The sequence below is a fragment of the Trichechus manatus genome, unplaced genomic scaffold, assembly GCF_000243295.1.
Source record: "Trichechus manatus latirostris isolate Lorelei unplaced genomic scaffold, TriManLat1.0 scaffold00174, whole genome shotgun sequence".
Lineage (NCBI taxonomy): Eukaryota > Metazoa > Chordata > Mammalia > Sirenia > Trichechidae > Trichechus > Trichechus manatus.
This window is the reverse complement of record NW_004444110.1, coordinates 949,974-961,949: the sequence shown is the minus strand read 5'-3', so window position 1 is coordinate 961,949 and position 11,976 is coordinate 949,974. Positions and strand designations below refer to the sequence as shown.

General features: G+C 39.2%; 1 protein-coding gene across 9 annotated transcripts in view; it reads right to left on the bottom strand.

Moving 5' to 3' along the window:
* BLTP1 (bridge-like lipid transfer protein family member 1) overlaps positions 1–11,976 on the bottom strand; it is a 249,850-nt gene that overhangs the window by 216,810 nt on the left and 21,064 nt on the right. For all 9 annotated transcript variants that reach the window (XM_023741142.1, XM_023741148.1, XM_023741141.1 and 6 more), the window contains one exon: positions 2,299–2,428. In XM_023741142.1, the coding sequence (XP_023596910.1) occupies positions 2,299–2,428 (130 nt within the window). The remainder of the gene's footprint in view (positions 1–2,298; positions 2,429–11,976) is intronic.

The following is an 11,976-nucleotide window of genomic DNA, read 5'->3' as shown; positions in this document are numbered from 1 at the left end:
TGGCCCCCAGACACCCTTTTGGCTCAGTGGTAAAGTTACCTTCGAGGTTCACTGATCAGCCTGTGAGTGGACAGCCCAGTAAAACCATGAGAGTAACGAGGTACAGGAGTCCAGTGACAGGGCCCAGAGGGCAGAGGGGGAGTGGGAAGCTGATGATAGGGAACACAAAATAGAGTAGGGATGTTGTTGATGTGTTGTGAGATTGTTGGCCATTGTCGTGGGGCAGCATTTGTGGTAGCTGTCGGATGGGAGACTATTTTGTCCTGTGGGCCTTCGTCTTGAGTGAGAATGGCGGCATAGTTAGAGGAGCGTAGTCAATGTCACTTAAATGTGTATGTAAAAAAAATTTTTGAAGTGGCGTGTCTTTGGCTGTGTGTATTTTCACCAAAAAAAAAAAAGGGGGAAGTTGGGTATTTGGAGGGTTGAGGTGTTGTGGGGTTGTTAACCAATGTCATAAAACAGCATGTGTGTTGCTGTTGCATGAGAAACTATCTGTTCTGTACGCCTTCACCTGAAGTACAATAAAATATTTAAAAAAAAAAAAAAAAAAAAGAAAGTAAGCTTCTAGTTTTAAAACCAAGAAAAACCAAACCCCCTGCCCTCAAGTTGATTCCGACTAACTACCTAGGAACTGTGGCCTTCTCACTGTACCAGGCACCCACCCCCCTCTCAATATCATGAGGCCACTAGTAAAACAGAGTAAACAATCACTCAGTGTTTTTCTGTTGCTGCTGTTGCTAAAGAAAGGAACTGTTGTGTGGAACAGAAAGTCAGGAAAAGTCTAGGTGATAATAGAGGGGACAGATGGGAAATAAGGAAGAATCCTACTCCTAGTTAAAAAAAATGCTCAATGATGCTTTTATGAAGTGCTATTTTATACCAATGTTTTGCACCTAATTTCACATTTTTTGCTTTTAATAATGATAATTTATACTAGTTTACTTCAGTCAAATAGAAAATACAGTACTCAAAGTTAAAATGGTAACCCAATCCTACCCAATAATCATGAAGCATTATAATTCCTTCTATATACACTTTATCCTTGTCCCTACTCCCCACCCCACGTCCTGTGGTCTCACGAAAGAAGCAGAAGCATGAACTCAGAAAGCCTAGGTGTGCAACCCACATTGCTGTTGTTAGCTGATGTCGAGACAGCCCCCAACTCACAGCAACTCCAGGTACAACAGAACAAAACGCTGTCCAGTCCTGCACCATCCCCAGGTTTGGCTGTGAACAGGACTGTTGTGAGCCATAAGATTTTCACTGGCTGATTTTCAGGAGTAGATTGCCAGGCTTTTCTTCCTAGTCTGTCTTAGATGGGGCATTTGTTAGTTCAGTGGTAGAATTCTTGCCTTCCATGTGGCAGACCCAGGTCCAATTCCTGGCCAATGTACCTTATGCACATCCTCCACCCATCTGCCAGTGGAGGCTTGTGTGTTGCTGTGATGCCGAACAGATGTAACCCATACAAGTTATTTAATCTCCATGGGTCTCAATTCCTCAACATTCATATGGTTCATAGGTTGCTCTGAGCCTCAAGGGAGGCAACATATGTAAAATGCCTGTGGTATTTGGCACACAGAAGATGTTCAATAAATAACATTATCCTCCCTTTCCTCTCTTACCTTACTTTACCCTTCCTATTTTCCTCTCTACCTTTTCAAATCCCATCTCAAAACTCAAATCAAATACTGTCCTTCCATGAGAGCAATGACAACCTACAATAATCACTCCATTCTCTGATATTATTTTTGTATTTCTCTCTCATTCATTCATTCACTGATATTCCCTCCATCTCTTCCTCCTTCCTCCTCTCTCTCCTTCTCCCTACCATTTAATTATACACTACTTTGTATAATTTGTAATGGCCAGAAAACTTCTAGAATATTATAAAAAATTATTAATAGCAGAGCCCACTGCAAAGTGAACAAGGAACAAAGAGATTACAAGATTAATTGGGCATATATATTCTATTTTACTATGTGTATGTGTTGTATGTGTCACGGCGGGGAGGGGAGACAGTAAACCTGAAATGGGAAAGAAAAGCTAAGTGCAATGTCTTTCTTCTCCTCCCACCTCCCCCAAGTCAGGCAAGGAGCAGCCCAGGACAAAGTAAAGAGCATCCAGAGCAGCTTCCAGAGCAAATCTTCACAGAAACATAGATTACAGCCTTCTTTCCTATAAGTAACCAAACAGTATAGTAAGCATTCTAGCTTCACTCAACCACTGCTTAAAATCTAGCAATTGTTAACCCATACATAAAAAACAATAAAGTACAAGAAAATGGATTCTACTTACCAACGAGAAGCCAAACAACATTGGAATTGTGTTCTGTAAGAAAATCTTCTAGTTGAGTGATACTAGGGACAATACTGTCATTCTTCCTCTGATCCATTACTGAACTTTCTTCAGAGCAACATCCAAAGGCCTAACGGAGTTCAAAGGTTAAAATTTAGAAACCAAGATTAATTAAACTGCGAGAGAAATCCTGTAACGGGAAAAAGCTATTATGAAAGTTTATTAAATCACATTCTAGTCCTTCAGTGGTAAGAATGCAGAAAAATCTGCTTTTCTAACTAACATATATGAAAATGGGTCATGTTTTTAATGTCTTGGTATCACTATTCTAAATGTGTGTACAGACTCAGTTTCAGTTACTATATTCTGGCTCAAAATTAGAGGGACATGACTATTTTTAAATCTAATCAAAGGTACCTATCTCAGCTATAAGAAGGGACTAAGTACTAATCTGTCTTGGAGGAAGTACAACCAGAATGCTCCTTAGAAGTGAGAATAGCAACACTTCATCTTGCTTATTTTGGACACGTCCTCAGGAAAGATCAATCACTAGAAAAGGACATCATATCTGGTAAAGCAGAGGGTCAGTGAAAACAAGAAAAACACTCAGTGAGATGAACTGGCATGGTAGCTGCAACAATGGACTCCAACACAGCAAGTTTATGAGGATGGCACAGGACCAGGCAGTGTTTTGTTCTGTTATACACAAGGCTGCCATGAGTCAGAGATGACTGGATGGCAACTAACACCAAGTATCAATCATCTTTTTAGACAAAGTCATCTAAACTTGCCGAAAAGCTGCCATTTAATAATACTAGATCTATATATTAAATTGGATTAATTCCTTATAACCTCTATCAGCTCTATGTATTCCCCATTATTCCACGGGAAAACAATCTTCCTAGTTCAGATTCGCCCTGTGTAGTTTGGACAGCAGACAGATCTCCTACTATCAGATTCTCAGGATAAATCACAATATACTGTCAAATGTGACCAAACGTGAAAATGTATATACATGCACGCTAGCAGGATGAGTATGATTATTTAGATACACCCAGAAAGAGTAAAAAGTGAGGAATGAAAGTTCTTATTTTATTCCAAGAAACAACACAATTATCCCTGTGGTATTACAGTATTACCATAACTAACCCAACCTACTTATAACAAAATTATCTTGTTATAAACCAGAAAAAGAAAAACAGGACAGACTTCAACACAAAGAAAGCCACACAGTTAATAACGCATTAAGACCAAATAAAAAAATCAGTTGCTGCTGAGTCGATTCCAATTCATGGCAATCAGAGTAGAACTGTGCTCTATAGGATTTTTCAACGGTTGATTTTTTGAAAGCAGATCGCCAGGGCTTTCTTCCAAGGTGCCTCTGGGTGGACTTCAACCTCTAACCTTCCAGTTAGTAGCCAAGTCTGTTAACTGTTTGCACCACCCAGTAACTCCAAAAACCAAACAGCATAGATTATTTGTACAGAAAATTAGAAAAACAGCATAGTTTCAAACAGGAAGAATGTGTAAGCACAACTCTCTAGCTGAAATTCAGTACAGCTGACATATCAACTTCCTGAATATGTTTTCTGTTTATACACCACACCTCTTCTCTTCAGAGATCACAAAACAAGTTTAAAATTGGATGAGGCAACACTGTCAGACACCATCTACAAAGGGTACATGTCTATTTCAATGTTTCATATCTCCACATGGTTTAAATCTTAGTATAATTTATAGAGCCAAATTAAACATCATTTAAAAAATAATAAAGAGCTCAATCACAAAAGGTTTATTACTAATATTGACATGAAAACTTCACGGCAAAACAGCTACAGAAAATTAAGAAAATGCTTTCACTTTTCAACAACCCCCTTTTCCTGTAGTTTAAAAACTGAGTAAAAAATGCTCTCATACTTTTCAAGTTTTTCCTTTAGAGTTACACATCTTTGTCTCCAGCTACTTAAAATCTGGTGGCTGATTTTACAACATGAGCTTTCCCTTTCTTCCTTTTTCAGTTTTTCAAGCTAAAAAATAAAATTTTAATAAGGGAAAAAATAATTTGAAAACATCTATAAAACTAAATAGCCAAAAATTATATAATGGTTAACATATTATAAAATAACATCTGTACCTATTTTATACTTATTTCCACCATTTCACAGACGCACAGCCAGCACACCACTGAGGATGAAAAGATCACCCTATTGATTCCTAGGGATGTTCAACAAGAGATGTGTCCTATCATTCAGGTCTTCACATAATAAGGGGGTATGCTTCAAATGAAATCCAAGGGGAAGTGATCTATCCACCAAAAGAATCTAGAGCCCTCATTCAAAATCATTACCACCCACCACTGTAACAACACACAGCTAAAGAGAATGTAGAAAGAGGGGCTCAGACTGCAAAGACAAAAACTGCAGTGTTACACAATTTTAACCAACACTTTTCCAAACATTAAATTAATGCAAAGCCTTTAAGAGAAAGCAACAGATAAAGGCTCAATACTTAACACAGTTTGAGTAAGTACAGAAGTAAAGGCTAAGACTTAATAAAGGCCGTAAGTAAAATGTAGACAGTCCAGAGTAAACGAAATGAATCAAAGTAACGCTAGACACAAAGAATCCAGATTGAACTGCAGCTATATGCTTAACCACACTGTTAAAGTGGCCCATCACCAATTCCTTCCTTAATGGAACGGAACTAGACAACAATGTAAGAATCTACTGTATAATCTTCACGGACAAACAATGAAGCAAAAACAAAGTAGTTGTTTCCTTGTCCTCTTCCCTTCCTGAACAATTCAGTCTAAAAGCTATTAGGTGAAGCCCAGTAACGCAGGCATCTGCATGTGAGGAAGAGAGGGACAGGCATCTCAGTGGCCTAGAGAGGGATGGCAGATCCTAATAAGGGGCTGTAACCCTCTGATGACCCAAGTATTTTTTCCTTTGAATTTTTTGTTGATACCATGTGTTTTCACTAATGAAAGGCATGTTGATTAAAGGATCAAACTGAGAATTTTTATTCTGAGTTATGGATTTTGATACCCTTCATCTGGGATCGCATAAGTCCCCGTGGACTCCATGATACCCACTGTCTGGGTCACATATGCCCCAGTGGATGCCAGGACATAGTAAATCCTACTCATATGAGTCAATGAATGTGTGGTAAGAATAACTTAAAGGAATTCAAGTCTGTTGAAAAGTACCACTGCAATGAATGCCTTATTCCTTATTCCAGACTAAACCTGTTGCCGTCAAGTCAATTCCAACTCATAGTGATCCTACAGGACAGAGCAGAACTGCCCCATAGAGTTTCCAAGGAGCGACTGGTAGATTCAAACTGCTGACCTTTTCGTAGCAGCCGAGCTCTTAACTACTGCTCCACCAGGGCTCCTATTCCTTATTGGAAGGCATTACTTACTGTTCAGAAACTAGAAAAGATGGGAGCCAGTAACACCTGGAAACAATGAACAGCATAAAGGAGAAAACGGTCACTATGACTAAATGAAGACTGGCTGTAGCTTATTCTTGCGATAAGTATGGTCTCATGAGAACACAGTAACTGAGAAACATAACGAGGAGGCTTATCTCACAGAAATAAAGGTAAATCTTTCAAAAGTTTAGAAAATTCACACATCCAGAGGCATCACCTAACACAATGTTCAATCTACACAAAAATGAGGCTCCCACTCAGGAATTTTTAGTTTCACACATTTCAAAAGGCTCCCACCTTGAGGCTAAAACCAAAAAGCAAACCCGTTGCAGTTGAGTAGATTTCGACTCATAGCGACCCCATAGAGTAGAACAGAAATGCCTCATAGGGTTTCCAAGGAGCAGCTGGTGGATGCAAACTGCTGACCTTTTAGTTAGCAGCCGAACGCTTAAACACTGTGTCACTGGGGTTCTATGTGTTAAAATCAGTTACCTCCTTCCCAAAGAACTTCAGAGTCATAAAAAGTGGTTGGGATTCCGTATGTCCCATGAATCTCCAAAGGGCTAAGTACCCACATGTGTGGTGGGGGAGCTAGTGGGGTAACAGCAGCACTGAGGTGCCAAAGTAAGATGAAGAGGGTGTACTTGCAGAGGGCAAGGCCAACCACAGGGTGTTACAGCCTGAATGGAAGGAGAAGGAAATCCACGGGGGTGGGGAGTGGAGTGGAAGAAGCAGTCCAGCTCAACATCAGGTCCAACCTAATTGGAGTGAGGAGTCTGAGCAGAGAACATCTGCACAGGGAGGTTGCCCAATACAAAATGTCAGAACCCAAAAAAGAGGAGGGCATCCTGATGGAGCGTGTTGGAGCCACAGCAGGGATAAGGAGGGCATTCACATGGAAGGTGGCCCACACATGATGTGGGGGGACAGGAATTCATCAAGCAAGTAAATATATTAAGAACAATCAAAGCCAAATTTCTCAATGTTGGGGAGGATATATGTAGACAAAAGTAAGAATGAACCCTGTGGTGTTGGATAAGAACCAGAAGTATGGTTTTCAATATAAATGGATATAGAAATAAATATACCTATAAATGTATATATGTATGTGTATGCATATGTTTACTCATTGGTCCTGAGAGCAGTAACACCCCAAAACAAATGAGCATGTATATACCTAGAACTTTGCTTCTAAAAACATTCTCTACTAAGAAGAACCAAGGCTCCTTGAAGAAATGGTACATCCCATGGTTAGGGCAGAGAAAGAGAAGGTGAACTTTGTTTTCCAAAAAGTAAAGAAGGGCTCAAAGAATGATGGGGACATGTGGAAAAGACACAGAAGCCAGCTTGAAGAGGTTCCCACTGGCAAAATCTGATACAATTTAAGCATCAAAATAAATGATAGTAATGGATTACAACCCATTGAATAAAATAGGAATTAGGGAGTCCACACTAATATAAACAATAAACTGAAAATTTGATGAGCAACAAGATAGTCATAACACCTCAAAATAACTCCACAAAATACTTATTAATGACAAAGGAGAAATGACTAAGAAGAAAGAGTTGGTAGTTAATTAAGTGATCAAAGTAATAGGATAAATTGAAATTGTACACCACTTGATAGAACACAGCCTCACGTCTGTGATATTTCTGCCAAAGACGAATAGCTTGAATGTGACGGTTAAGGTTATGTTTCAACTTGGCGAGGCCATGATTCTCAGTGGTTTGGCAGATATTATATAATCATCCACCATTTTGTTATCTGATGTGAGCAGCCAATCAGTTGAAAGGGGAGCTTCTTGAGGGTCTGGCCTGCATCCAATACATAAAGATGTTCTGGCAAAGCTTGCCCTGTCTGATTCCTGCATCTGACTCATCATCCTCTGACCTCTTGGGACACAGGCCAACAGCCTGCCATCTGACCCGCAGATTTGGGGATTTGTCAGCTCCATGAGCCAGCAGCCTGCCATCTGACCTGCCGATTTTGGGTTCATCAGCCCCTGCAACCGTGTGAGTCAGGAGAAGCCTCTAGCCTGACATTGGACACATGGATTTGGGACTTGCCAGCCTCCACAACTGGGTGAGCCAATTCCTGGAAATAATTCTCTCTCTCTGTACACAAAAGACACACTGCACTGGGCAAATCTGCTGCAAAAGACCTCTTTAAAGTGTTGAAAAGCAAAGGTGTCACCCTGAAGACTAAGGTGTGCCTGACCCAAGCCACACTGTTTTCAATCGCCTCACACGCATGCAAAAGCTAGATGATGAATAAGGAAGACTGAAGAAAAACTGACACCTTTGAATTGTGGTGTTGGTGAAGAATATTGAATACACCATGGATTGCCAAAAGAATGAACAAATCTGTCTTGGAAGAAGTACAACCAGATGCTCCCTGGAAGCAAGGATGGTGAGACTACCTCTCACATACTTTGGACATGTGATCAGGAGGCATCAGTCCTTGGATAGGGACATCATGCTTGGTAAGATGGAGGGCCGGCAAAAAAGAGGAAGACCCTCAACAAGAGGCAATGACACAGTGGCTACTACAATGGGCTCAAGCATAACAACGATTGTGAGGATGGTGCAGGACCAGGCAGTGTTTCATTCTGTTACGCAGAGGGTCACTATGAGTCAGAACCGACTCGACGGCACCTAACAACAACAACAAAACGTTGAATCTAATCATGAGGAAACATAAGACAAATTTAAATTGAAGAAAATTCTCCAAAGTAACTGGCTTTGAATCTTCAAAACTGTCAGGTCACAAACTGAAGGAGCCTAAAGAGAAATGACAACCAAATATAACACACAATTCTGGACCAAATCATTTTGTTATAAAGGACGTTATTGAGACATGATTGGCTAAACTTAAATGGATCTGAGGATTAGATGGCAGTGATGTACTAATGTTAATTTTCTGAACTGACCTTGAAGGAATTTGATAACTAAGGTCAGCTCAAGTGTCCCCTCTCTTTAGAAGTCTCTATCCCGCTATGAGTTGGAACTGACTCGGCAGGAACTGTTTTGTTTTGTTTTGTTTTAATCCTGCATGTTATTCTTTCTTCAGCAGTCTCCACAGCATTTCATAAATATCTATTACAGCACTTGTTATATTATTATTATTCTAATATAATATAAAATTATGTAATGTATTATGTATTTAAGGAGCCCTGGTGGTGCAATGGTTAAGCACTCGGCTGCTAACAAAAAGGTCAGTGGCTTGAACCTACCAGTGGCTCCAAGGGAGAAAAGATCTTGCAATATGCTCTCGTAAAGACTGCAGGCTAGGAAACCCTATGGGACAGTTCTAGTCTGTACTATAGGGTTGATTTGAGTCAGAATCAACTCAATGGCAGACAACAACAATGTTATATATTTATAATTTATGTATTATAATTTATAACATATATAATATAATCTACTTGATATATCCTACAATACATATCATAGGTACTTGTTATCTTGCCTTTCTCTCTTGATAGATTATGAGCTCATCAATAGGGATTATTCATCTTTGTATCCACAATTCCAATGACAGTGCCCTGAACACAGCCACTGTGTTCAAGTACTATATATCATTTTAAATGGTATTTTATCTATTATATAAGAAAATAATACTGTTCTACATGTTACAAGGCATGCTTTCTCATTATTTTCAAAAGATTAACCTTTATTCTATTCATTCTTCCTTAAATCCATGATACTGTCAGCATTAGAAAAGAAATCACAGCAATTATTATTCTAGTGATGCACAAAGAAAAGCACGAAAATGTGAAAGAGTTTAATCAAAATCATAGCATAAACCAGAGATTTATCAAAGTCCCTAATTTACCACCACCACTATCACCGTTTTAAGAAATATCTTTGCAAAAAAATTATCTGTAAAATCTTTTAAAACACTACATTCAAGCTATTTTATTTCTCTCCCACTGTCACGATAAAAATATTTTTCAGCATCTAGTTTCTGCAACAACAAACTTTTAAAGATAGAATTCCAAATCTTTATTTGGGCCTTCAAAAATAGACGTCATCCTACAAATCAATGTGAAAAATACAAATAATAGAAAAATGAGTAAAATATATAAACAAGCAATTCACAGAGAAAGATAATGGCACCAGCAATTAGGGACAATCACCACTTGTCACCCATTGCATAACTGAAAATTAAAAAGATTGCAAACATCATGTTGGCAAAGGTATGGAAAAATGGGAACTCATTCACAGTTGATGGGAATAAACTAGTAATCTTTGAAAGAACAATTTATCAAATACTATAATTGCATATATGCTTTGACATGAACATTTCAATTCTAGGAACATATTCCTCAGAAAAACTTTCTCAGGCACAAAGATGTTTTTCCAAGGACATTCACTGCAGCATTCTACAGTATATTGAAAAGCTAGAAAAAATGTCAATTTAAATTTAAACGTAAAATTATGGAACACTTTTACTATGAAATACTACGTAGCCTTTTTAAAAGAATGAGATGGCTCTATATAAGCTGATGAAGAGAAATGTGCAGGCTGTAATGCTAGCAGGAAAAAGTAACTGTGAAACAACATGCATGGTATTCCACTTGCGTGTAAAAAAACAAACTGTACATTATATATTACATATATATGATATATGTATGAATATCATATATGTAAATAAATTTGTTAAATCTGTAAAAAAGTCAACCAAGTCATTGGAGTGATTATCTCTTGGGTGAGCAACGGGGGAAGGGGAAGAAGCAGTGAAGCAGGACTTTCACATTTACCCATGATACAAGATTGGCATGTAATAATTACATAATTTACAAAAAAGAAAGAGAGTGGGGCTGGAGGCTATGACATAACAGGTGGGAAAGTGGCTTTTCTTGCCCCAGTGTACATCTCTTGGCCTCTCCTTATACTCATGGCCAAGGATTAGGTGTCACAATGCAAAAATACCAACATGGCCACCTATAATTCTATCATCATGTATGTCTTTCTAGGGTCTTAAATACTTAACTTTAAAAAAAAAAAAAAGTAAAATGTAAACACCCCCAGCCTGAGCCCAGAAGAACTAGATGGTGTCCAGCTACCACCAACAACCACTCTGACAGGGATCACAACAGAGGATTCCAGGCAGAGTGGGAGAAAAACGTAGAACAAAATTCAAATTCACAAAAAAAGTCCAGGCTTACTGGTCTGATAGAGACTGGAGGGACATTATGGCCCCCAGACACCCTGCTCACTCAGAACTGAAACCATTCCCAAAGTCCACCTTTCAACCAAAGATTAGACAGGCCTATAAAACAAACAATAACACTCGTGAAGAACGTGCTTCTTAGTTCAATCAAGTATACAAGATCATATGGGAAACATCTGCCCAAAAGCAAAGACAAGAAGGCAGGAAGGGACAGGAAACCTAGATGAATGGACACGGGGAACCCGAGGTGTAAAGGGAAAAGGGGAGAGAGTGCTGACACACTGCAGGGACTGCCTCTGGAACAATACAGTCTAAAACAGGACCTTTTCCTTGATAGCTGCCTCTTCTCTCTCCCTTCCCCCAATCTTTTTCCTTAGTGCTCTTTGCCTCCTTCCTTCTTTGTAGCTGCCCTTACCCTCATTCCAGAATAGTATAGCTCTTCCTCCTTCCATTCTTACACTCAAGGTATCAAATCAATGAATTCTTATTAAGGTGTTAACTTATCTTTCTCATGCTATGTGATGAAGGCTTCTGATTTTGGTACTGCTAAGTGGGTGTTTACTTTTTTTTTAATTTCTTTATTGTGTTTTAAGTGAAAGTTTACAGTGTAAATTCATTTCTCATTCAAAAATTTATACACAAATTCAGGGCACCAGCTCCAGGGGAAGGCATTCTCTCTCTGTTGGCTCTAGGGGAAGGTCCTTGTCAGCAATCTTCCCCTGGTGTAGGAGCTTCTCAGCGCAGGGACGTTGAGTCCAAAGGACGCACTCTGCTCCTGGCTCTTCTTTCTTGGTGGTATGAGGTCCCTCTACTCTCCACTCACTTCTCTCTTTTATATCTCAAAAGAGACTGACTCCAGATACAACCTAATCCTGTGGATTCTGTCCTGCCTCTTTAACATAACTGTCCCTAATCCTCCCTCATTATCATAGACGTTAGGATTTACAACACAGAGGATAATTACATCAGATCACAAAATGGAGGACAACCACACAATACTGGGAATCATGGCCTAGCCAGGTTGACACATATTTTTGGGGGACGCAATTCAATCCATAACAAGTACC